The 26,403-nt window shown below is 40.0% G+C and overlaps 2 protein-coding genes across 4 annotated transcripts; one reads left to right on the top strand and one right to left on the bottom strand.

Annotated features, from left to right (window-relative positions):
• The first annotated feature begins 13,856 nt into the window (after window positions 1–13,856).
• Window positions 13,857–18,210, top strand: LOC149107880 (TNF receptor-associated factor 5-like). The gene is made up of 5 exons (XM_089295961.1): window positions 13,857–14,253; window positions 14,732–15,205; window positions 15,326–15,485; window positions 16,267–16,460; window positions 17,077–18,210. Exons 1-5 carry the CDS (start codon window positions 14,189–14,191, stop codon window positions 17,252–17,254), a joined length of 1,071 nt encoding a protein of 356 aa, XP_089152087.1. The 5' UTR covers window positions 13,857–14,188; the 3' UTR covers window positions 17,255–18,210.
• Window positions 18,211–21,043: 2,833 nt separating this feature from the next.
• On the bottom strand, window positions 21,044–25,348 carry LOC149107879 (uncharacterized). Of its 3 annotated transcripts, none has more exons than XR_016209120.1 (2): window positions 24,951–25,348; window positions 21,044–21,155 (listed from the first exon to the last, which is right to left on the bottom strand). XR_016209120.1 is itself a non-coding variant. In XM_089295956.1 (2 exons), the coding sequence occupies exons 1-2, from the start codon at window positions 24,566–24,568 to the stop codon at window positions 21,147–21,149; spliced, it is 1,047 nt and encodes a 348-aa protein (XP_089152082.1). In that variant the 5' UTR covers window positions 24,569–24,944; the 3' UTR covers window positions 21,044–21,146. The 3 variants fall into 3 exon arrangements, 2 of the variants coding, with proteins under 2 accessions (XP_089152082.1, XP_089152083.1); XM_089295956.1 differs by lacking the exon at window positions 24,951–25,348 and adding an exon at window positions 23,531–24,944; XM_089295957.1 differs by lacking the exon at window positions 21,044–21,155 and adding an exon at window positions 21,756–23,741.
• Between the last annotated feature and the right edge of the window lie 1,055 nt (window positions 25,349–26,403).

Below are 26,403 nucleotides of genomic sequence, written 5' to 3'. Positions count from 1 at the left end.
TTGTTTGCCATATAATAAACATCTTATTAACCGAGCTTAGTTGGTCTGTATGGGAGAATCTTGACCTCGGTCGTGTGTACAGACTTCACTGCATGCGTTCGGTCCATGACGGGACGCACGGGGCTTCTACTGTAAGTACCGCAGAGAAATGGTAGGAAATTTTTCTAGCATTCCTTACATACTCTCACTAGGGTTCTTCGTCTTGCGGCCAAGGAAGGCGTCATAATCTGTTTCAGTGGCATGTCGATGATATTAAATAGAAAATAAACCAGCAAGGGCCGATGGAATATGAGACAAGCTTTAAAATGAAATTACGATATTAATGGTGCTTGAAAAGTAAATATATAGTGCGTTCGAGTCATTCCCGATGCTTTCAAATGATGGCGGACTCCACCGACGCCAATAGTCTGGAGCAAAACAAGTTCATTATATATCGGATCACGTCTAAACACACGTGAAGAAAGACTTGGGCAGGAAAAAACGTGAGCGGACAAAACCGGGAAATGCCGATAAATCAAGTAGTCCCGCAATAATGAACGAATTACACAACATGAACCTTCCTCTGCTTCTCTCCCTGAGCCAAGTTCAGATCTACGAACTGAACTTAAAGATACCAAAGTGCCTACGAATGGATGTTGAAAGCGGCGAGCAGACGTAAATATCTTGTTTACCCAACGAAAGCCATCACAATAAACTCTGAGCTTGCATCCAGATGCTAGTCTAGGCGTAAAGGAGCGTTTGATTAATCAATCTAAAACAGATCTTAAGGAATAAACACCCAGATGATCTGGTATACTTGTCTGAGTATGTCGTTGGCAGTGGGAGTCACGTGCAGTATTATCATGCTCGGCAATTGAAGTTATTGTGTAGAAAATATCGCAAATTACACAGCCGAGGGCAAAAAAAAAAAAAAAAAAAAAAGAGCGAGGAGAAACTTAGTACATGGAGCTAAGATAGATTGTCAGTGTTTTAGGTTACCATGCACGGCTGCCAATGGCTTGGGCAATCGCTTGGCCAATGGCTCGTACACGCAACGAATCGTAAAAGTCCGTAAGTAACGACCTCCGAAAGAAGTGAGTCCACCCCCCATCCGCTGAAAATAGAGGAACTAGGGTTCAGAAGTATAATTATTTTTCCAATTAATAATCTGAATAGCGTACGATAGACTGATGACGATTCAACTAGGGAAGGGAAAGCTTATTCTAGGAGGCGTCATGAAGCACCCTGGTAAAACAAACCCCACAAAATTTTCATCAAGTAACAAGAAGGTACTGACAGCTCCTTTTCTTCAAATTGAAATTACTAAAATTGACATCTTTGCATCATTTTCAACTGGAACGCATAAAAATGACGTTAATTATATTGAAATTAAAAACTCGACCAAAGAAGTTAAATATTTATAAAGCGGACTAACGTAGCAGTGCATCATGAACAGTAAATATAGTTTAAGGTATCTTACATCACGGTCTACATACAAAGTGCCCACCCAAGCTTCACCAACATAAGTTTGAACTGGAACGAAGAAAATCTAAACGATTTATAAGAACTAAGTGTTTTTACGAATTACAACCACAGCCTTAGAGTAATACAGCCCTGTTCTCATAGAATTAAAAAAAAGAAAAAAACCGGGAAGAGATACTTACGGTAGAAATCATTTGCGTCCCCTCATGGGGTAAGAGATTCTCGCCCATATCAACTTTCTTTTCTCTCGTAAGTTATCGCGCGTTTAGAGATGCCCAACACTCGCGTTTTAGGTGCGGGAATCCCAAACAATACTTACCTAACGTTTTAAAGATGCTACTTTTGGCCCTCCCCCAAATCTACGTCTTTCACTTGTAGAAGTCTATCGATTTGGACAGTGCTTGGGTTAGAGATTCTCGCCCATATGAACTTTCTTTTCTCTAGTAAGTTCTCACGCGTTTAGAAATACGCCACACTCGCGGTTTTGGAGTCGGGATCTCAAACTATGCTTACTAAAATTTTTCAAGATGCTAGATTTGGCCCTTTCTCAAATCTACACACGTGTATTCCACTCCTAAAAGTCTATCGATTTAAATAGTGTTTGGGTTGGAGACTCTCGCCCGTTTATATTTTTTCTCTCGTGTGTTTTCGCGCGTTTAAAGATGCGCCACACTCGCGATTTCGGTGTCGGCATCTCAAACTATGCTTACCCGACTTTTTGAAGATGCTAGATTTGGCCCTTTTTCAAAACTACACACGTGTATTTCACTTGTGGAAGTGTATCGATTTGGACAGTGTTTAGGTTGGAGATTCTTGCCCATATTAACTTTCTTTTTTTCTGGTAAGTTCTCCAGCGTTTAGATATGCGCCACACTCGCGTTTTAGGTGCATGGATCCCAACAAATACTTATCTAACTTTTTAAAGATGCTAACTTTTGCCCTCCCCCAGATCTAGACAAATGTGTTGTACTTCTGGAAATCTATCAGTTTGGACAGTGTTTGGGTTGGAGATTTTCACCCGTATCAACTTTCTTTTCTCTCGTATGTTCTCGCGCGCTTCGATATGCGCCACATTCGTGTTTTAGGTGCGGGGCTTCCAACCATTGCTTACCTAACTTTTTAAAGAGGCTACTTTTAGCCCTCCTTTAAATCTACACACGTGTATTTTACTTGTGGAGGTCTTTCGATTTGGACAGAGCTTGGATATGAGATTCTTGGCCACACCAACTTTCTTTTCTCTAGCAAGTTCTCGCGTGTTTAGAAATGCGCCACACTCACGGTTTTGGTCTCGCAATCTCAAACTATGCTTACTAAACTTTTTTAAGATGCTAGATTTGGCCTTTTCTCAAATCTACACACGTGTATTTCACTTATGGAAGTCTATTGATTTGGACAGTGTTTGGGTTGGAGACTCTCGCCCATATCAACTTTCTTTTCTCCCGTAAGTTGTCGCGCGTTTAGAGATGCGCCACACTCGCCTTTTAGGTGGGGGTTCCCAACCAAAGCTTACCTAACTTTATAAAGATGCTACTTTTATCCCTCCCCCAAATCCACACAGGTGTATTTCAATTGTGGAGGTCTATCGATTTGGACACTGCTTGTGTAAGAGATTCTCGCCCATATCAACTCTGTTTTCTCTAGCGAGTTCTCGCGCGTTTAGAAATGCACCACACTCGCGCTTTCGGTGTCGGGATATTAAACTATGATTATTGGACTTTTTAAAGACGCTTGATTTGGCACTTTCTGAAATCTACACACGTGTATTTCACTTGTGGAAGTCTGTCGCATTCGACAATGCTTGGGTTGGAGATTCTCGCCCATTTATCTTTTTTTTTCAAGCGTGTTTTTGCGCGTTTATAGATGCGCCATACTCGCAATTTCGGTGTCGGCATCTCAAACTATGCTTACTGGACTTTTTTAACATGCTAGATTTGTCCCTTTCTCAAATCTACACACGTGTATTTCACTTTTGGAAGTGTATCGATTGGGACAGTGTTTAGGTTGGAGATTCTCGCCCATATCAACTTCCACTTTTCTCGTAAGTTCTCGCACGTTTAGAGATGCGCCACAATCGCGTTTTAGGTGCGGGGATCCCAACCAATCCTTACCTAACTTTTAAAAGATGCTATTTTTTGCCCTCCCTTAAATCTACACACATGTGTTGTACTTCTGGAAGTCTATCAGTTTGGACAGTGTTTTGGTTGGAGATTCTCGCCCATATCAACTTTCTTTTCTGTCGTATGTTCTCGTGAGTTTCTAGATGCGCCACACTCGCATTTTAAGTGCGGGCCGGGGCTTCCAACCAATGCTTATATTACCTAACTTTTTTAAAAAAGAGGCTACTTTTAGCCCGCCCTTAAAACTACACACTTGTATTTCACTTGTGCAAGTCTATCAATGTGGACAGTGTTTACGTTGGAGACTCTCGCCCATATCAAATTTCTTTTGTCTCGTAAGTTCTCGCGCGTTTAGAGATGCGCCACACTCGCCTTTTAGGTGCCGGGTATCCAACCAATTCTTACCTACCTTTATAAAGATGCTACTTTTAGCCCTCCTCCAAATCTACACAGATGTATCTCACTTGTGGAGGTGTATCGATTTGGACAGTGCTTGGGTAAGAGATTCTCGCGCATATCAACTCTCGTTTCTGTAGTAAGTTCTCGTACGTTTAGAGATGTGCCACACTCGCAATTTTGGTGTCGGGATCTCAAGCTATGCCCACTAGACTTTTTTGCACATGCTAGATTTGGCCGTTTCTCAAATCAACACACGTGTATTTCAGTTGTGGAAGTCTATCGATTCCGACAGTCTTTGGGCTGGAAATTCTCGCCCATCTCAACTTTCTTTTCTCTTGTAAGTTCTCACGCGTTTAGAGATGCGCCACACTCACGTTTTAGGTGTGGGAATCCCAACCAATGCTTACATAACTTTTTAAAGATGCTACTTTTATCCCTCCCCCAAATCTACACAGGTGTATTTCACTTGTGGAAGTCTATCGATTTGGACAGTGGTTGGGTAAGAGATTCTCGCCCATATCAACTTTGTTTTCTGTAGTAAGTTCTCGCGCGTTTAGAAATGCGTCACATTAGCGATCTCGGTCTTGCGATCTCAAACTATGCTTACTGGACTTTTTTAAGATTCTAGATTTGGCCCTTTCTCAAGTTTACACACCTGTATTTCACTTGTGGAAGTGTATCGATTGGGACAGTGTTTAGGTTGGAGATTCTCGCCCACATTAACTTTCTTGTTTCTGGTAATTTCTCCAGCGTTTATAGATGTGCCACACTCGCCTTTTAGGTACGGGGATCCCAGTCAATGCTTACCTAACTTTTTAAAGATGCTACTATTAGCCCACACTTAAATCTACACACCTGTATTATACTTGTGGAGGTGTATCGATTTGGACAGTGCTTGGGTAAGAGATTGTCGCCCATATCAGCTTTCGCTTCTCTAGTACTTTCTCGCACGTTTGGAGATGCGCCACACTCGCAATTTCGGTGTAGCCATCACAAACTATACTTACTGGACTTTACAAAGATACTAGATTTGGCCCTTTGTCAAATCTACACACGTGTATTTTACTTGTGGAAATGTATCCATTTGAACAGTGTTTAGGTCGGAGATTCTCGCCCATATCAACTTTCTTTTCTCTCGCAAGTTATCGCGCGTTTAGAGATGCGCCATACTCGCGTTTTAGGTGCGGGAAACTCAACCAATGCTTACATAACTTTTTAAAGATGCTACTTTTAGCCCTCCCCCAAATCTACACACGTGTATTTTACTTGTGGAAGTCTATCGATTTGGACAGTGCTTGGGTAAGAGATGCTCGCCCATATCAACTTTGTTTTCTCTTGTAGGTTTTCGTGCGTTCAGAAGTGCGCCACACTCGCGTTTTAGGTGCGGAAATTTCAAAAAATGCTTACCTAACTTTTTAAAGATGGTACGTTTAGCACTCCCCGAAGTCTACACAGGTGTATTTTACTTGCGGAAGTCTATCGATTTGGACAGTGCTTGGGTAAGAGATTCTTGCCCATATCAACTTTGTTTTCTCTAGTAAAATCTTCCGCGTTTAGGAATGCGCCACACTCGCCTTTCTGGTGTCGGTATCTCAAACTATGCTTACTGGACTTTTTAAAGATTCTAGATTTGGCCCTTTCTCGAATCTACACACGTGTATTTCACTTGTGGTAGTCTATCGCTTTCGACAATGCTTGGGTTGGAGATTTTTTTTTTCTGTCGCGTGGTTTTTGCGCTTTCAGAGATGCGCCAGAATCGCGATTTCGGTGTCGGCATCTCAAACTATGCTTACTGGACCTTTTTAAGATGCTAGATTTGGCCCTTTCTTAAATCTAAACACATGTATTTCACTTGTGGAAGTCTATTGATTTGGACAGTGTTTAGGTTGGATATTCTGGCCCATATCAACTTTCATTTCTCTCGTAAGTTGACGCGCGTTTAGAGATGCGCCACAGTTGCGTTTTAGGTGCCGGAACCCAAACAATGCGTACGTAACTTTATAAAGATGCTACTTTTAGCCCTCCCTCAAATCTACACACGTGTATTTCACTTCTGGAAGTCTATCGATTTGGACAGTGCTTGGGTAAGAGATTCTCGTCTCTATCAACTTTCTTTTCTGGCGTAAGTTCTCGTGCGTTTAGAGATGCGCCACACTCGCGTTCTAGGTGCCGGGATCCCAAGCAATGCTTACCTAACTTTCTAAAGATGCTACTTTTGGCCCTCCCTGAAATATAGACACGTGTATTTCACTTGTGGAATTCTATCGATTTGGAAGGTACTTGGGTAAGAGATTCCCGCCCATATCAACTTTGTTTTCTTTAGTAAGATCTTGCGCGTTTAGAAATGCGCCACACTCGCGATTTCGGTGTTGGGGTCTCATACTATGCTTACTGGACTTTACAAAGATGGTAGATTTGGCCCTCTCTCAAATCTACACACGTGTATTTCACTTGTGGTAGTCTGTCGCTCTCGACAATGCTTGGGTTGGAGATTCTTGCCCCTTTCTCTTTTTTTCTGTCGCGTGTTTTTTCGCGTTTAGAAGTGCACCAAACTCGCGATTTCGGTGTCAGGATCTCAAACTATGCTTACTGGGCTTTTTAAAGGTGCCAGATTTGGCCCTTTCTCAAATCTACACACGTGTATTTTACTTGTGGAAATGTATCGATTTGGACAGTGTTTGGGTTGGAGATGCTCGAACATATACACTTTTTTTCCCTTCCAAGTTGTCGCGCGTTTAGAGATGCGCCACACTCGCCTTTTAGGTGCGGGGTTCCCAACCAATGCATACGTAACTTTATAAAGATGCTACTTTTACCCCTCCCCCAAATCTACACACGTGTATTTCACTTGTGGAGGTCTATCGATTTGGACAGTGCTTGGGTGAGAGTTTCCCGCCCAAATCAACTTTTGTTTCTCTAATATGTTCTTGCACGGTTAGAGATGCGCCACACTCGCAATTTCGGTGTCGTCATCTGAAACTATGCTTACTGGGCTTTTTAAAGATACTAGATTTGGCCCTTTGCCAAATCTACACACGTGTATTTTACATGTGGAAATGTATCGATTTGGACAGTGTTTGGGTTGGAGATTCTCGCCCATATCAACTTTCTTTTCTATCGTAAGTTATCGCGAGTTTACAGATGCGCCACACTTGCCTTTTAGGTGCCGGAATCTCAACCAATGCTTAGCTAGCTTTTCAAAGATGCTCCTTTTAGCTATAGCCTTCCCCCAAATCTACGCACGTTTATTTCACTTGAGGAAGTCTATCGATTTGGACAGTGCTTGGGTAAGAGTTTCTCGCCAATATCAACTTTGCTTTCTCTCGTAAGTTTTCGTGCGTTTGGAGGTGCGCCACACTCGCGTTTTAGGTGCGGAAATCCGAACCAATGCTTACCTAACTTTTCAAAGATGCTACTTTTTGCCCTCCCCAAAATGTACACAGGTGTATTTTACTTGTGGAACTCTATCGATTTGGACAGTGCTTGGATAAGAGATTCTAAGTCCCTATCAACTTTCTTTTCTGGCTAGATTTGGCCCTTTCTCAAATCTACAGAAGTGTATTTTCCTTGTGGAAATGTATCGATTTGCACAGTGTTTGGGTTGGAGATTCTCGCCCATATCAACTTTCTTTTCTCTCGTAAGGTATCGCTCGTTTATAGATCCGCCACACTCGCATTTTAGGTGCGGGAATCCCAACCAATCCTTACCTAGCTTTTTAAAGATGCTACTTTCAGCCCTCTCTCAAATCTACACACGTGTATTTCACTTCTGGAAGTCTATCGATTTGGACAGTGCTTGGGTAAGAGATTCTCGTCCCTATTAACTTTCTTTTCTGGCGTAACTTCTCGTGCGTTTAGAGATGCGCTACACTCGACTTTTAGGTGCGGGGTTCCCTAGCAATGCTTACCTAACTTTTTAAAGATGCTACTTTTGGCCCTCCCTCAAATCTACACACGTGTATTTCACTTGTGGAAGACTATCGATTTGTATAGTGCTTGGGTCAGAGACTCTCGCCCATATCAATTCTGTTTTCTCTAGTAAGATATTACGCGTTTAAGAAAACGCCACAATCGCGACTTCAGTGTCGGGATCTCAAACTATGCTTACTGGACTTTTTAAAGATGCTAGATTTGGCTCTTTTTCGAATCTACACACGTGTATTTCACTTGTGGTAGTGTGTTGCTTTCGACAATGCTTGGGTTGGAGATTCTCGCCCATTTATCGTTTTTTTTTTTCTTTCGCGTGGTTTTGCGCGTTTAGAGATGCGCCACACTCGCGATTTCGGTGTCAGCATCTCAAACTAGGCTTACTGGACTTTTTGAAGATGCTAGATTTGGCCCTTTCTCAAATCTAAACACATGTATTTTACTTATGGAAGTCTATTGATTTTCACAGCGTTTAGGTTGGATATTCCCGGCCATATTAACTTTCACTTGTCTCGTAAGTTGTCGCGCGTTTAGAGATGCGTAACACTCGCGTTTTAGGTTCGGGAATCCCAACCAATGCGTACCTAACTTTATAAAAATGCTACTTTTAGCCCTCTTCCAAATCTACACACGTGTATTTCACTTCTGGAAGTCTATCGATTTGGACAGTGCTTGGGTAAGAGATTCTTGTCCCTATCAACTTTTTTTTCTGGCGTAAGTTCTCGTGCGTTTAGAGATGCGCCACACTCGCGTTTTAGGTGCGGAAATCCCAGGCAATGCTTACCTAACTTTTTAAAGATGCTATTTTTGGCCCTCCCTGAAATCTAGACACGTGTATTTCACTTGTGGAAGTCTATCGATTTGGACAGTGCTTAGGTAAAAGATTCTCGCCTATATCAACTTTGTTTTCTCTCGTACGTTTTTGTGCGTTTAGAGATGCGCCACACTCGCGTTTTAGGTGCGTAAATCCCAACCAATGCTTACCTAACTTTTTAAAGATGCTACTTTTAGCCCTCCTCCAAATCTACACACGTGTATTTTTTTTGTGGAAGTGTATCGATTTGGACAGTGCTTTGGTAAGAGATTCTCGCCCATATCAACTTTGTTTTCTCTAGTAAGATCTTGCGCGTTTAGAAATACGCCACAAGGCGATTTCGGTGTCGGGATCTCAAACTATATTTACAGAACTTTTTAAAGATGCTAGATTTGTCCCTTTCTCGAATCTACACACATTTTACTTGTGGTAGTCTGTCGCTCTCGACAAGGCTTGGGTTTGAGATGCTTGCCCATTTCTCTTTTTTTTCTGTCGCGTTTTTTTCTGCGTTTAGAGATGCGCCACACTCGCGATTTCGGTGTCAGCATCATCCATATTTCCTATTACTTCTGTTAAAAATGTTTCAATAAAACTTTGTCATTTGCGAACGAAAGTAATATTTTAGAAAAATGAGACAATTGAAACTACAGCTTCAAAAAGCAATCAAGTAATAGCAAATGTTTGGTGAATTTTTGTCCGTAGCAAACTATAGAAATAAAATTTTAGAAGAAGCAGACAATTAGAACTAAGTAATGGTGAGCAGAAAGGAAAGCGATAGAATTTTAGAAGTATATCAGACAATTGAAACTACAACTTTGAAAAGCAATAGAGCTGATAGCGGATGTTCGGTAAATCTTTGTCCGTAGCAAACGATAGCAGTAACATTTTAGAAAAATCAGACAATTGCAACCACGCGTTGAAAATCAGTTGTAATAGTGAATACTTTTAGTAAAAATGTCTGTCAGTTGAGGACGAAAGCAATATCATTTAAAACTATCAAACAATTGGAGCTACAAATTTTTGAAAGGCAACAAATCTATTCGGGAATATTTTCGGTAAAAATGTTCAGGGGTCCAAATAGTAGCTTCAACATTTTAGAATATTCAGACAATTGAACCTAAATTTCTAAAACTCAATGTATCCTGATAGTACAAATGAAAGCCAAAACAATTTGAAAATCAGGCAATTGGACCTATATTTTTGAAAAGTGATAATGGAAAGAGTTGCTTGATACCAGACATAATTCAGTACAGCCTCGCTGAAAGTTAAAAGAGAGGATATACTTGGTTTCTGATTGACCTATTTGCGCTTAATCCCCTTCCGAACAAATGCAAATGACATCAATCTCTTTTCAATGACATTCCCCCGCGTGGGCCTCCATTGTAAGCCAGTTCCAGCCTGATACCAAGAATACGAGAGTGTGCAACTTATTTCTAACTTTGGCTAACTTTTTTATTTTTCTGATTCGTGTCTCTTGTCTGAAGATCTCTAAACCGAGGCACTTGTTGGGTAAGGCCTTGTCTGAATATGGTGTATATCGATTTACATGTAAGGATCAGGTTTGAAAAAGAGTAGTGAAAATAGCGTTGTTTCGTTTTACAGTGTCGACGCGCCGCACACCCCTACCCAAATGTTCCTAGAACATCCCTTCCGGACGATAGCCGACTTTGTTAGCGCGAGATGGCAAAACGCCATCACAACCAGTTTTAGCAGTGCGATAGCATTCTTCCGGTTCTTGTAGCTTTCTTCAATTCAGCGTTAGTCATGAGAGGAATTCTCGTGCGTTTTGCCCTCTCGTGCTAACAAACTCAAGTTATTATTATATGTAAAGATGCCTAATGACTGACTACCTAACTACCTATAAATTTCCTGCCAGAAGGTACGAAGAGGGAGATTCGGTCCGGTCACAACAGACTTCAACTAAAATATCAATCCGTGATGGCATAAATGAAAGTGGATCAAAATATCCCGAGGGAGGGGTTCTCCCTTAAGTCTACCTGGGACGTAGCCGCCGGCGTGGCCTGGGACACCAGTGCGGCATATGCGAACATTTATCACATTGACCGCTGGCTTTCCAGCGACGTTCAGCTGAGTTCAACTTCGCAGGCAAGCCGGCGGTTGTCGGCGATTGTCGGCGATGAAAATATTTTGTGAGCATCATCTGCGGACACAACGTGCTCCAGTGAGACGATTACAGCTGGATTGGTTGAAAATTGCGGCCATTCGATATGCATTTTTCGCAAATTTGAATACGTCGATGATCCATCGCAGATGCGCCGGGGACACACTGGAACAGATGGCCAAACATTTCCAGTTGCAACCGGCGACTACGTCGCAGGTAGGTCGGCGGGATATGAGAACCAGGCTTTATATATTTGGGCTATATAGGTATAAAAGCCCGAAAGGGTATGGTTTTTCAGCCGTTTTGGTCATAAATAGGATATCAATTTTGGCCATTCTGGTCATAAATAGAGTATGGTTCTTGCACTCTAGTCTTGATATGGGTGTGTTTTTAAGAAGAAGCCACTTTTTCAGCATTATCGAAAAGAAAACCAATAAAAGCCCGTCATAAATTCTGACTACGCCAATCTAACATTAATCCCCTGAACTAGGGAATTCGCTAACTCGAACCAAAATCGATTTCACCGGGATTTACGTCACACATTTATTTTAATTTTTCCCTGGGTAACCTCGAACTCTCGATAACTCGAACCTCCCGCTAACTCGAAGCAATTTCGTATCCCTTCAGGTCATTTTCTATATAATTTTACCCTCGATAACTCGAACCATGTCTGCAAATACGTGACAAGCTAAAACAAACAGTGAACTGTAGTCCAAAACATTAAATTTATTTTGAAGTACCCGTGTGAACCTTTTTCTTTCTTTTCCATTACACAAAACGTGTCACTTCAGTTCAGGTTCCGCTGATTTTCACAAAGTGTTGCTTCTTAACTCCTTTTCCAAAATGTCAATAAATCTCTTGGCTCCCTTGGAGTGCCCTTTCCCTTGAAATGTACACTGCATGTATAGAAAAACATTAAACACCGTTTTTTCCTTATTTCCGGTCATTTGTCCTCAACTTCCGATAACTCGAACCTTTTTCAATTTCCCTAGCTTGAAGTTTCTAGTTATCGGGAGTCGACGAGGGAGGTCTGAAACAGTGTTTTGATATAAGGGTCAGTTTATAAATAGGGTTCGAATTTTTGGTCTGCAGGTCATAAATAGGGTAGGGAAAATCGCAGATTTTGATCATAAATAGAGTAAGGGTTTTAAGAAGCGGGCCGCACACCCCCATCCAATTTTTCCGAGGGTAACTCCACCTCCCCCCATCCCACACACACACCCGGGCAAAATATGGATTACGTGCGAATATTGTCACGACACCAACTCGCGCGGGTAACACGCGAGATGAGTGAACGCTCCTAGCATTCTTTGCAACAACAGTTCGTCCATATTGCTGAACCACGTAAGTTGAAAGGGGCTGAAAAAAAGGTAGACAAAGCTAAAGAGGTTAATTTGTTCTTATTCACTGTGTATTTAGTACCTTTCCTTGTAGTGCTTTCATGCTTTCTTCGTATGGAGGACTTTCTCCTTATCAGTGTACCTGTTGTATATTTAGGGAAGAACTTCGCTCGGAGCTGGAGAGCTTTTTTGGCCGGCAGGTATATTTTGCAGGTTGCAGGTTGAAATTTATTTATAACTGGAAAACCGCTGGCACTTAAAAGAAACGTACAGGTGGTAGACTTACCGTGACTGTTACATGACATTGTTTATAATCGCTCCGTAAGGTAGCTTCCATCTAAGTGCCAAACAGGCCGAAGCGATGGGAGGAGAGTATATTCCTATTATTTTAAGCCTGCAATGAATTATCGTTTTTGAAGAAAGATCTGAAATATCATCTGAAATATCTGCTGAATTTGCTTTCTTCCCTGTGAGTACCAAAATGAAAGCACACTGAGCTTGTGCTAGTATATTCCGTCGGTTAAAATCTTATATTATTTCATTTCTTTATTTATTTTTCTTCATTTGTGATGGCAATCTTCTGTTGTTGAGGGAAGACCCGAGCCAAATCTGGAATTGATGGAAACATCTGTGGAGCGGCCATCCAGATGGCCTTGAAGAGATTTCACTGGTCTCATGCGATCAGCGTGTCGATCGATAAGTACTTTTAGCGGATCGATCGTGTTTTCCCAATGTGAAAGGCTACTTTATGTAAGAACCTCTCACGAATATATAGCTTATTAATTATTCTTAGTGCCAGCGGTTCTCCAGTTATAATTAAATTTCAACCTGCAACCTGCAACCTGCAAAATATACCTGCCGTTTGTTGGCGAGCGATTGAACTCGGATTACAGGTAAGCTTTTTGGACAAACAAAATATATTTGATATATTTACATTGTTAACTGTAGTCATATGTATTTCTTCCTCTTTTGATCGGGTTCCAACTTGCTTCTAAGTTAGCTTCGTTTTGCATGAAAATATCATCATGTATGTTCACCCCCCCACCATGTGTGTATTTTCGTGGATGTTGCCCCCCCCCCTACCGGCGGTTTCTTCAGTATTCTCGCGAGTGTTGCCCCCCCCCCCGAACCCACACACACACACACAGCAGACAAGATCAAATCAATACAATGGCTATATCTGCCTTAGAAGGTGAATAATTTTATCTAAGATGAATTATATGTCTTTGTTTAATCATAACAAGATTTTTTAGAGTAATTTATCTGGAATGAGGCAACACATGGTGATTAAGCTTATGTGTTAAACTGCTATATGTTTTGGAAATTAATTTGTCTGAAATGCTTTTACTTGTATTGTATGACGCGCCATCTGTAGCAAAATTACTTTTCGACATATTACGACATATTACGACTCATATTACGACATATTACGACTCATCATGTGTCGAAAAGACATGAAACAGGTCGAAATAGGTCGAAATAGGTCGAAATAAGTAATGTGATATCATCATGTCATGTAATTCTATTTCGAAATAAGTTGGTTGTCATGGCTATACCATGTAATGCGAAGCTCGTAATGACTCATACCATGTAACGTGAAGCCGTTAGTGACGTTCGAACCCTTGGTTACCGCCTGTTGTTAAGGACGGAAACTGTTCTCCTACACGAGGCCTATTTACCCCAGTTCCTCTCGGCTCGATACAGTTCCGCCATATTTTGATCGTTTCGCTCTTTGCCCGATCGTCTTCTCGTGGAAGTGACCATTCAAACTCACAGTTCGCTCGATAGGATTATTGCCGCTATATATTTACATTTGGTTCTTTTGATCGTATTGCATTATTTATTTAGTGTTATCTCGTTGTTGTCTTCTGCAGTTCCTCGATCTGTTCCTCTCGCACGTGCTTGATCGTTGCTGCCCTCAATCATTCTCTGTTCGATCCATCTTTCTTGTCTGTCTTTTCGCTCATTTTTGTTCGTAATTTTTAAGAGTTAACTGTCCGATAGAATCATGTCTGGATATTCTCCTGAATTGTTTGTGGAAAATGTGGACCAGGAGTTTCTCTGCAGTATCTGGTGAGTGAATGTTAGTCCTGCATATTTTGCAGCAATTTAATAGTTCTCTGCCAACCCTGGAACGGTTTCAAAGACTTTACCATCCTTTGACAGGCCTAGTCTTACTTGTAGAGACCTCTTTCGCTTGGGCGGATTGTTGTCCCATTACAGACCACGTGATATTCCCGAGAGATTTGTTCTTTTATCCATCTAAAAATTATTTGTTCATATACACGCAGCTATTTAGAAAATTTGAAGGAAGAATTCTCAAGAGTATCATCACACGGTCTGAAATGGGGCAACAAACCGCCCAGTCGAAAAAGGCCTTTTCCGATTTATAGGTAATGCCATCAACTTTTCCATCGAAAATTGCGGAATTTTTCTTAGACGTATTTTTAGAATCAATTTTTAAGGCTGTGACAGCATCAATTTTGTGGCTACTGCCAAATTTTTTGGAATAAATTGTGAAATGTGTTTTTTGTTGTTGTTATTGTTGCAGTTATGGTGTGTTCAACAAGCCAGTCTCTTGTCAAGATGGGCATTCCTTCTGCCACCACTGCATCACCCAGTGGCAGTCAAATAACAATCATTGTCCAGTCGACAGGAGAGTTTTAAGTGGCACTTTGGTTAGAAATCTTGCAGTTGAAGGTGCTATTGGCAGGAGAGTAATGAAGTGTCCGTCAACGATCTCTCTTCCTGGTGGCTGCAGCTGGACTGGGCCAACAGCTGGTCTGGAGAATCACCTTCCAAATTGCGATATGAAGATTGTGGAATGCAATTTTAAAGGTAGAGGATGCATTCTTCGTTCTTACCAACGTGAACTTGCCCAGCATCTGCTAATCTGCCCTCACAGGACAGAGAAGTGCCCTTCCTGTGGTGTGGACGTTCCACATAGTGATCAAACAGGTCATGATGAGCTTTGTGTTCGCAAATTGGTGCCATGTCCGAACAATTGTGGGATTCAGGTGGAAAGGTAGATTTTAGTTAATTATGTATTGTTATTGATGGGAGCTACTTGTGTTAGATAGTCTTCATTTGCTCTTTATCTAAAATGTTTCTTTCTCCTAAATCCTTTCCACTCATTTTTCTTTAGATGCAAGATGCTGTCCCATTTGGCTTTTGTGTGTTCAAAGGAAGGGCGACCCTGCCCCCTCTATGCTGTAGGATGTACTGAGGTGCACTCATTAGCTGATTCAGATTCCTCAAGCCACCTCAAGCTTCTCCTCGAAGCTCGTGTTTCTGGGGCATGTGGAGTAAGTCTTTATAGCAATGATTTAGTTAGTAAATATCCATCAATGAACATACCATTTAACAAATATTTGTCATTACACATGTCGTCATGTAAACCTACTACATTCAAAGCCCTAGTAAGCTGCCATTCTCGGGGAAATAGGAGGTGGGTGTTTAATAGTGGTTGTTCATTATTTTTTCGTCATCGGGCTAACTGCCTAGAACTGAATCATCATCAATGTGTGTTTGAGTGATTTTATTAGGCGTCCCTTTCTATTAAGGACTCTTATATATATATCTATGCCTTTTCTAAAACAAACCTATGATAGACGTGTATTAAACTTCGGATGGCCATTTAATAGGGTTTTTGTTTGTAGTAGTTAGGGAAAATTATTTCTAGATAAATGGTTAGTTAATAAGGGGTGGCTGTTTAATAAGGGGGTGACAACTTAACGGGTGGCTGTTTAACATAGGTTCCCCCCAAAAAACTTTAGACAAGTAGCTGTGACTAAGGACTGGTACATTGGTAGTTAACATTTGTATATCTTGTTTTATGTGTTAAATGGCAGTATTCGTTGTTCATGTAACTTATAAGAGGCAAGGAGAATATTCTTCTCTGAAATTTCTCCCCTTCCACAGTCTTTAACCTTGTTTAAATGGCAATCATTTCTGGTTGTTTAGAAGACAATTGAAAATCATGGCTAGAATTTGCCCAAAAGAAAAACATTTCATTGCCTATGTGAATGCTTTGTCTGTAATCATATGGATTTTTCATGGATCTAACTTCCGCATTTTGTCCCTTAGATTCCTAGTCCAGGTCTAGATGGCATGTCTTTAGCTGGGTCATGGCGAATCGGTGGTGAAGTCACCTTGCCTATTTGCAGTCCATTGTACGAAGGTCATGCAGGCTTGGTGAGGCTGGAAATACGCAGTGGTATTTCTCTGAAGCTTTTTTTTGAATCAAAGTTGCAGTTGCCTTGTTATGGTATTGTTTTGAGGTTTGTATTTCTGAATTACATGGTTGTATTTTACTTAATTTCTCTTTACACCGTATTGATTCCATTTCACACCTACTACCATCTAGCGTGTTCTTCTTAATAAGCATCCACCATAACTGTTTGTTCAATAAGTGCACCAATTTGAAACTGACATTGTTGATGGTGTTATCAGTATGACTCCTAATTTCTTCCTTTCCATTGGCAGAGAGCCCACCACCCGACCTGCTCACGCGTAGTGCCATGTAAACATGTTTTGCTGTAGACAATATTCTGCTATGTGTAAATTACTGATATCACGCTCTAGAATCCATCAGAGAGTGATGTAAATATGAGAACAATCATAGTTATTGAATGACAAAACAATCATTGAACTTGGTTATTGCAAAATATGATTTGTCAGTGTCATGCTGATCAATTGATGTGGTCGTCACCGACAAACCACAATATTTTGCTCAAAATGATCAACTCATTGCAGTTGCATCGATTGTCCAATGCACACACGTGTATATCTTCATGTGTGTGGATTTAGATGTACATTATACATCTCCTAGAGTTTGTTATGTAACCCGTCAATATAACTCTAAGGTCACCTTGATGTCACCTTGTCTATTTGCAGGTGTTGTTTCCGTTGTGGAGCGGACAAAGTTAAGTTCAGTGCCCCTCAAGATTTAATGTGCCAAGCGTCTGTTGCATGCATTGAAATGCAGAATGTTTGCCCCGAGAACAAATTTTATGAGATGGCTCGTAACAACGATCCAGTTTTTTTGGACTTTCTTCTTACCATGTGTGCTTGAAAAACTTTTCAATGTGTAATTTCAAATATTACCAATGGATATGTGGGTCATGTTGGCTCCTGAATTTATGTGTTTGAGAGTGCCCTCTTCTCGCAGATAACTTCAGTTGAGTACCGCAGCATGCGCTATCCTAGAATTAAGGATAAGTACAAGATGCTGACTCCTGATGTACATGTTTGTGGAGATGCATGTTTAATCAGTTGAGGTCTGCAGCATCCAACATCCTTAGACAATGATTGAGTCATTTGTGCTTACCACCCAAAAACCTGTGTTCCTTTTTTTATCGGAATCTTGAAGAAGTTTTATTTGGTATTCTATGGCAATGCAAAACCTAACATCTTTGCTATAGTTGTCTGCGTTTTTTTCTGATGATTGTAATTTGATTTCTATTGGTCAAAACATCCTGGCCACAATGAGTTGAGCTGGTTACTCGATGATACCCCCTGTGTCTTAGTGTGCAACTTTTTCAGTGAGGGAATGAAAATTTCCTACTGAGACTGAAACTTTTATGAGGGTGACATACTACTAGTCCAATGGGATTTTCACCTAAGACAACAGGTTAATATCCTCTGGGGGAAGAGGAGGGGACTAGGAAACCGTAAAGTATAAATAAAGAAACCCACATTGCTTTGACCTTCATATTCACCATTTCCCAATAAGCCATCTCTTCCTTTTCTCGAGTGGTTTTTTCATCAAATTGATCAATGATGAATAAAGATTGTAAAATTTTGATGTTAGCTCACATTAATAAATGATTATGATATAGACCCGAGTGTTTACTGGAAAAAATCAACACTGGTAAAATTCATACCGAACTACATCTGTGACCCGAGCGGCGTATTTTCCATATCCTGGTCTGTAAACATATTGAAAGCGTCATTTTCCGTTTATTTATAGCTGGTTTTTCAACATCCAGTTTTCGATGTAATAAATAGAAAATTGCAAAGTGGCTTGAAGATATGAATTTTATTACGTGAGCTCTCATCGGTGTATAGGTGTGTTTAGATGAGAGCATGTAAACACAGTTGTGCCTTTTTAGATTCGCACAGATTTTTTAGAATTATTTCATAACAGTAATACAGCACTTTTTCCATGTTTATATAGCCTCAGCTAAACACTCGTGAAAATTATGCAAAACCTCCACTATGTCTCGGGTTTTCATAACTGTCTTGAATTCTCACCACCCCCCTCACGTTTAGATGAGGCTATGTAAACACGGAAAAAGTAATCTATTGCTTAAATAGACACGCGTGATGTGCTGGAAAATACACCACTCTTAAATTCATAGGCATCCCATCTACATTTAATAGGAAACCACATCTGGGACTCGTGTCATTAGTTATCATAGTTGGTCTTCGAAAATTTGCGGTAATTATTCGTAAACGTTCGTGTGGCCTTTGGACATTTCCCGGAGAATCCTCGTAAATCTTCGGATAGTGTTCGGAAATCTTTGAAAATTCGTCAAGAACGCCGTTATCCGATCGGTTCTATATATCGAATATCTCTCCTCTTGTTTCACTTGGTATCTCAATCGTGAGATATCGAGTTCAACACTGGAAGAGATATTCCATAGTTCGTACGCGCACCCAGGTATTGTCCTCTCTACATTCCCTGGATATAGTGTCAATTCAACAAGCATTTTAAAGGGTATAAAGGGTGCAAAGCTTTGCCATGGAGGATCCTTCGACATGACCAACATACGGATTGCGATATTGTAATCTGAAATAATGACCTTCTGGCTAAACCTTTCTTAACTTTTTCTTTTACTTGAGGGTGCTCTCAAGAGTTTTTGCCGGTGGTGATTGTTGCGTTTTGAAAACATCTGATGCGTTTTCGAAGTGCGAGCGCCTTTTTTTGTTAAATTTCTTCGGTATTGGAAGGACGGGGCCTCAGTTTGCTGAAGTTGTTTGGTGATCCATGACCAGTAAAGATCAGTAAATGAATGGTTAATCTAGTGATTGCGGTCCAACCACGGGCACGAAGAAAATTAGGCTTAATAAAAAAAAAATGACACTCCCTATCCTCGGTAAAGGCAGAACAAATTTTAGTAGGACCAAGTAATTAAATATCAGAACAAAAAAACAAATGTAATATATCTCGCGGGGTAGGAGGCAGTACAAGCTTGATCCGGAAAAATAGCTCTTGCACGGTATCACTACGGGACACGAGCCAAGGACATACTCGGCCTTATTAACTCTTCTCTTTGTTTATGGAAAGTACAAACAATTACAAACCTTTGTCCCTTCTGTAATTTATTACATGGGCAAGCAAAAGAAAAAGTAAACAAGTTTGCCCGCTTTTTTTTCCTTTTTTTTTTCCACAAGTCCGCGGTAAGTGACGAAGCTTGTGTAGACACTTACAAAATACTTCAAAAATAATCGTGCTTTTTTTTTTATTCAACTTTCCAATTTGTTTCGCCATTATTTGTTACTTGGAAAAAGGTCAGGCTTGTAACTTGTTTTCGACTTGCGACGCATCGGTGGAAAATAGAAATATGTGTTCCACCTTTTTTCATGTGTATTCCTTTTGGCTACAAAATTCCGTGCATCCCTTTCATGAACCAGAGGCTTGGGAAACACTAAGGAGAACCACGAGGACTTCAATTAATTTCGTTGAGTACAAATAACGAGCGACGATTGTTCTAGTGCCGGTTAGATGGTATCTTATTATGTTCGACAGGTCGATTTTTCAGTTCATTTTCATTTCTGCTTCTCCCAGACTTAGCTTCCACTCATGTTTTTATAACTCGATAGAAACACGGAAAATCTTTTGTGTCTCTTCAATGGAAACTGGGCTTGCGTGGGCTTCTTTAAGAGTTTTCACGAGTCTGTGTTAGTAATTAACGCCAGCTTTTTATTTCTGTTCTCAGTGGAAGGAGAGATGCATAAAACCGACTTCAACAGTTTTTTTCCAAGGGAGAACCAGGGATTCCTTTGGTTTCTAATTGACCCAAAAAGGATCCAGCGTAGACATACCATTTGAGATCACTAGGAAAAAGTGCGTTGCATCATCTCGATGGCGTCATCTCTGTCTGTATAATTATTATTTAGAATCGTTTAATTCGACAGTTATTTTAAAAAGTCTTCTTGCCTTCAGGCTTGTACATGTAGTATTCTATATATAAAATTTATAACTTATAAGTGGTTATACCTATGTCTTTACAAGGGTAGAATTAAGAAGTGCCCAAAAACTAAGATAAAAATGTTTGGTATTGGCCTTATTATTTTCATTTTAACTTGTCGTGCTTTTAACTGCTTTAACTCCTTTTCGTACCTCGATCGCAAAAATAGCTCTTTTTTCGATGCTTCTTAATTTTTGCGATTTTCAAGTGGAATCGTTTAATTGGAATACAAGATTTTCGTATTCTATTTAACTAAGCTTACAATCGATACGTGAAGCAACACGCAGAGATGTCAAACATGATAATCGTTGTCTCTCTATTAAATATGGGTTTAAAAGTAAGGTAAATATGCCTGTATTGCGTTCTATATTCTTTTTGCGCGATTCCTACTTAATTCTTCGCACTTTGATAGGAAACTTCAAACGCGCAACGCCAACCGCAATATCATTTTCACTCTTATGGGGGATTTGTTTATAAATTCATCTGAATAGAAGAAGGATTTTAGCTAAAAGCTACGAACAAGATTTTATATATGTTACCTTTTATTGTATAATACTTCGATTTTTTTGGGTTGGGGGGGGGGGGGACGGGGGCGGGGGCGGGTAATACCGTGGATTTAGGTTTTTTCTCAGCTCGTGAGCGGGCGGTTTTTAAAAAATCCTGCAATCTATTCTAAGACCCATCCTGTCCATTTTTATATGTTTTAGTGTTGAACAGTCGGATTTCCTCTTGTTCAGCTACACTCCCGCTGAAGTAACATTCCAGTATCACTCAGATCACCTATAGCAAGAAAGTATATTATTTTTTAACAGTGAGTTGACATTCCAAGACAATAAAGTCTGACCTGACAAGAAATTTTCATGTTGGTCATGTTTTTAGTGGAAGGGAGCACAGAGGCAGTTAATGGAAACACTATCGGGGTAGCAAAAGTAAAGTGATAGGGGGTGGCACAAGGAAAGTGATAATTTAAAAAGGGTAAGGGGAAGCTGTGAAAAGCCTGCATGAGAATATATGTAGACCCAAACATAACCCTGCCCAATTTAGTTGCACAGCAAGCTTTCCAAAAAATCAGTTGGAGACAAGTAAAAGGCACACTGTGGCAGACACCATATACTCATTACAAATTGACTCTAGGGTCAAGGTGTTCATTCGAGCTTATTGCCAATACAGTGCCATTGTGAAATCAGTTGTTAAAAATAGCTATTATGGGATTCTCAGGGGGCTAATAAGTAGGTATTTGCCTCCTAAGCATCTGATAATAGCTATTTGAATCAAAATCAAAATGGCTGCCGTATTGACAAAAAGGTCACCTCTGAACAATATCATATGCTCGTTTCGGAAAGCATTTGGCCCACAATTTTTTCCAAAGGAAACAAGTAATCCAAATAAGAAACTTTATTATCAGCAAAAGATACTGGTAATTACAAATTAATTTTCTGCAACAAAATAGTCTTTGATCTAACACAATAAACTATTCAAATGATAGAATATGGAACAAGTTGAAGAATTCACTTTATGTGCACATACCCTGAATTTCCTTTAAGAAGTTGCTTAAAGTATGAAAATAACTCAAATATCTCGAGCCACAATTTAAAGTTATCTCTTGTGATATACTGTCAGTAGTTACCTGTATGTTGTTCGTGCAACAGAAAAATGTTGACTTATATTTTGTGCCTATCAAGCTTCACTGGCAGGGGAGCATGTGCTCGTGCACTCTAATTGAGGCGACAAACTCAGTGAAATAAACTTAACAAACGTACTGCAATACTGAAAACGAAATTTTGTTTAGTACAGAAAGAGGTGAAAAAATCCTCAAGGGAAAAGTCAGGAAAGTTTAACTGAATAAAGGGAAAAATAACAACGTGAAGAAAATTCACGGGAAATTTAAAAATGTCAACAGACCTGATTTAATCGTCTGGAAGAAACATTTGGTGTCACCGTGAATTTCATGATATTTTTACATAACAAAGAAGAACAATTTGATGAAAACTATCCAGTCTCTGTTACAGTCATCAGAGTAAAAAAGGGCTGTAATTTGAGGTCAGAAAAAGCCACTAAAACTGACATTTCATATTTGGTCATGGAAAATTTCATTATGATCAGAGAAGGGAAAGGGAATTTTGAAAAGTGATGTCCATAGCAACCATGTAACCAAGATAACTAGCAAACCAGCACTTGTCCTGTAGATGTTACCTTTTTTTTTTTACTTGCAAGCATGTGATTATTGAAAATGAGGAAAAATAAGACAACACCAGTTCGGGTTATTACTGTGTCATGAATTATGATATTTCTTTAACACTTGAAGCAATCTGTCCTTGCATTTGAAAAAAAAGAAGTGATGACTCACTGTTTCAACAATAATTATGCCAGTTCACGAACTCCAGACAAACAAATATCCTTGCACTAAAACATGACTGACAGAAACAAGGTATGATCAATAGCACAAGTGAAACTTGTCAAAAAAGCTGCCATCCTCAACTGAAATGACACTTGTCTGTAAATTTCAGGAGTCAGCTTTTACCACATACTACTTGTCTGAGGATAGTGTATGCTGCAACAGTCTCTACTAAAATTCCATGCACATGAAATTTAGGAGCCAGCATTTGCCCACATATCCATATTCTTGCAGATCTGAATCCAGCTTGATTTCATGGTTAAATTGTAGAACCAAAATAAAGCAGTAGAAATTGCCTGACTTGAAAATAAACATTAATTCCCTGGTTTCCATCCTCCTCCTCTGGATGAAATGATTCTTGTAGCACCATAATGACATGCTCTGGAACATATAGTGAAATTGGAGCCACCTCCACTCCTGATAATTCATTCTCCTGAGGTAGTGGTGCATCGGGGTCATCCCCATACATGACTAAATCATCTGGCAGGCTATCATCCATAATACCTCTTACACCAGAGTAATTGGAAGAATGATGTTGCAGAATACCAGAAATCCATAACTGATGTGGGGAAAGGCTATGCTCAGTAGAGAGTCCATGATTATTAAATGTCTCAATAAACTGTGCTAGTGCATTATTGATCCTTGGGGTGTAAACATAATGTAAGGCAAAGAGATCAATATCATTATTGCGACTAAGTAAACCAATTTGCTCCATATGTAAAAATATGTTTTTAAAAATATATAAAATGCAGTGAACCACCTCACGCCATAATCTTTCAATCCTTGTGTTGTGAACACTCGGCCCGGTGATGAAACTTCCACGACCTTCACCCCTGTATTGAATCATTAGGTCACCAACTGCGATGTTTTCTCCTCCGTCATCTGCTCTGACTCTAGAAGGCAATCCCCAGGTATTGATTGATTCTTGAAACAAGGCAAGCACAGTTGCTGCCCTGTTGTTGTTACTGCACCTGAGATAAACAATCAACCGAGAGTAACCGTCAATGCAACCATGGATGACAAATCGCCAGTGACGCAATTTCAGGTTGCTGTCAATGTGCCAGAGAAAATTGGGATGTGGCACTCTGTAAGGCCTACGTGGTATTTGCTGTGCCCAGCGACAAGCTCTACCAATTGGATCCAGGGTGATCAGGGCATCACGCACCCGCCATCTCTGGACACAGATCCCACGTCTTCGTAGTGCACCTTGCATGTATCTTTCCCCACAACGAGGCATTGAAACAAGCTCCTCTTGCACAATTTGCTGCAATTCTACTTGCTGGATTGGGGAATACGTTAAAAATGAAGGAGGTATGTCTAGATCAATGGCCCGCCTACGTATGGTCCATCTAGACACACCAAGAATGTTAGCAATGCTGGTCCACGAAAAGTAACAGGAACGTAAAAGCATGATCTGTTCTCTAGAAATTTCATAAGAAGGACGGCCTACAGCGCCTGTATACCTAACGGGGGCACGGTAGGAGCTGGGAGTGAAAACAGGTAGCGCCCTAAATAAATCCTTGATTAAGCTGAGCTCTCTGGATAGTTGTCTTAGGTTGTTGACATCATTTTGTGAAAACTCAGGGGATCTTTCAACAAAGGCAATGACCTGATGCATGTGACGCATTGCACCTCCCAGTCTAAGGAGCAAAAACTCTGCGTTCTCCACATCCAAAGGAGAATCGTGGCACCTATTTAATTCCTGCAGAAGGGACAAAATGGATGCCACAAAGTGCTGCAGTTGCCTGTTGGCATCTTGCCTAAACACAATGCATAGGAAAGTAACAAACAAAAACATGAACAGGAGTTAAAATGGCAGAAATATTCCCTCCCTCTGTTGGCATCTTGCCTAAACAAAATGCATAGGAAAGTAACAAACAAAAACATGAACAGGAGTTAAAATGACAGAAATATTCCCTCCGACCCCAGGCTAGATTTTAGATGTCATTTCCGCACTTAATTTTCATTAACTATCACCATTAGAATAAATATAGGGATAAAATAGAAACCAATTATTGTCAGCACATCCCAATTTAAGCTTCACTTTATATTTAAAGTCCACATACGACTTTTTAAAATACTGTGTGTGAAAGAAGAAACTCAACATTAAAGCAAGGCAAATAGACGGAATTGTAAAAATAAAGATATCTTAATAAGGATCTGCATTAAAATTATCTCACCTTTCCACATAAACCACAGAAATCAGAAACAAAACCACGAAGATCTTCGTAGGAGTCATTGCACCACAACACTTTAAAAGTGCAAGATGTGTTGGTGACCCTCGGTGCGACAAGAAAAAGGAGATTAAAACGATATGGATAAGAAAAGCGACTTCTTTTGCCGAGATAAATCTTCGAAACACCTAAAGACGACGATCAAAATATGGCGGAACTGTATCGAGCCCAGAGAAACTGGGGTAAATAGGCTTCGTGTAGGAGAACAGTTTCCGTCCTTAACAACAGGCGGTAACCAAGGGTTCGAACGTCACTAACGGCTTCACGTTACATGGTATGAGTCATTACGAGCTTCGCATTACATGGTATAGCCATGACAACCAACTTATTTCGAGATAGAATTACATGACATGCTGATATCACATTACTTATTTCGACCTATTTCGACCTATTTCGACCTGTTTCATGTCTTTTCGACACATGATGAGTCGTAATGTGTCGTAATATGAGTCGTAATATGTCGTAATATGTCGAAAAGTAATTTTGCTACAGATGGCGCGCCATAGTATTGTACATATTTGTATCAGTCAGTTTGGAACCACCACATCCCCTCCCTATGCCCACAGGGAAAGGAGTACTCCCAGAAAAATTGGGTGGGGACCTTCCGAAAACCCTTACCCTATTTAAGAGCAGAATCAACTTTTTTTGCTATGATATTTCCTACCCTATTAATGCCCTGATCAAAAATTTGATACCTTATTTAAGCAATGACCCTTAAATTGATACCCTAGCTGTTTCAGACCCAGCAACATTTAAGAATGTTTTGTACACGCAAGGTAAAGCTTGCAAGGGATGTTGCCATTTCAGCCAATTTTTTATCAAGTTAGCTTAAATTAATGTAAGAAATTTCGCCAACTACTGTATGTATACGACTAGTTTTCTCTAAGATTTTTCTCGATGCTGATTTATTATCTGATATATTTTTGCACGCGTTGTCTGTAGTCGCCAACCGCCGAATGTATGATTTCTTATCCAAAATTAACATCTGCTTCAAATGCTCGTTTGCAGCCTGATATGTATTTTCAATTATGTACAGCAACTGATCTTAGAGACCTAAAGACAATTTTACTGGAAATTAGACCTACAGGCAAACATTTCTGGATCAATATTGGAGATAATGATCACGAAGTGAAAGGTCAAAATGTTAGGCAATTAGCTTAAAATAAGTGCCTAGTCTTCAAGATGCTCTCAATTTTTGTGTTTTATAATTTTATTTTTTGTTTTGCCCAAGCTAGGATTACAATAAAAACTTAGATTAAGCGTTACTTTTAACCAGGAAAATTGTTTTGACATGTAACCAGGAAAATTGTTTTGACATGTACATGTAAACCCCGTACATGTACCACGAAATTGGTCCAGAAAATTGAACTCAGTAAATCTTGACATGACATAACATTGT

This window comes from Orbicella faveolata, unplaced genomic scaffold (assembly GCF_042242905.1).
Source record: "Orbicella faveolata isolate gen_17 unplaced genomic scaffold, um_ofav_v1 contig_26, whole genome shotgun sequence".
Lineage (NCBI taxonomy): Eukaryota > Metazoa > Cnidaria > Anthozoa > Scleractinia > Merulinidae > Orbicella > Orbicella faveolata.
Note: the sequence above shows the minus strand (reverse complement) of the source record. Positions and strands in the feature narration are given on the sequence as shown.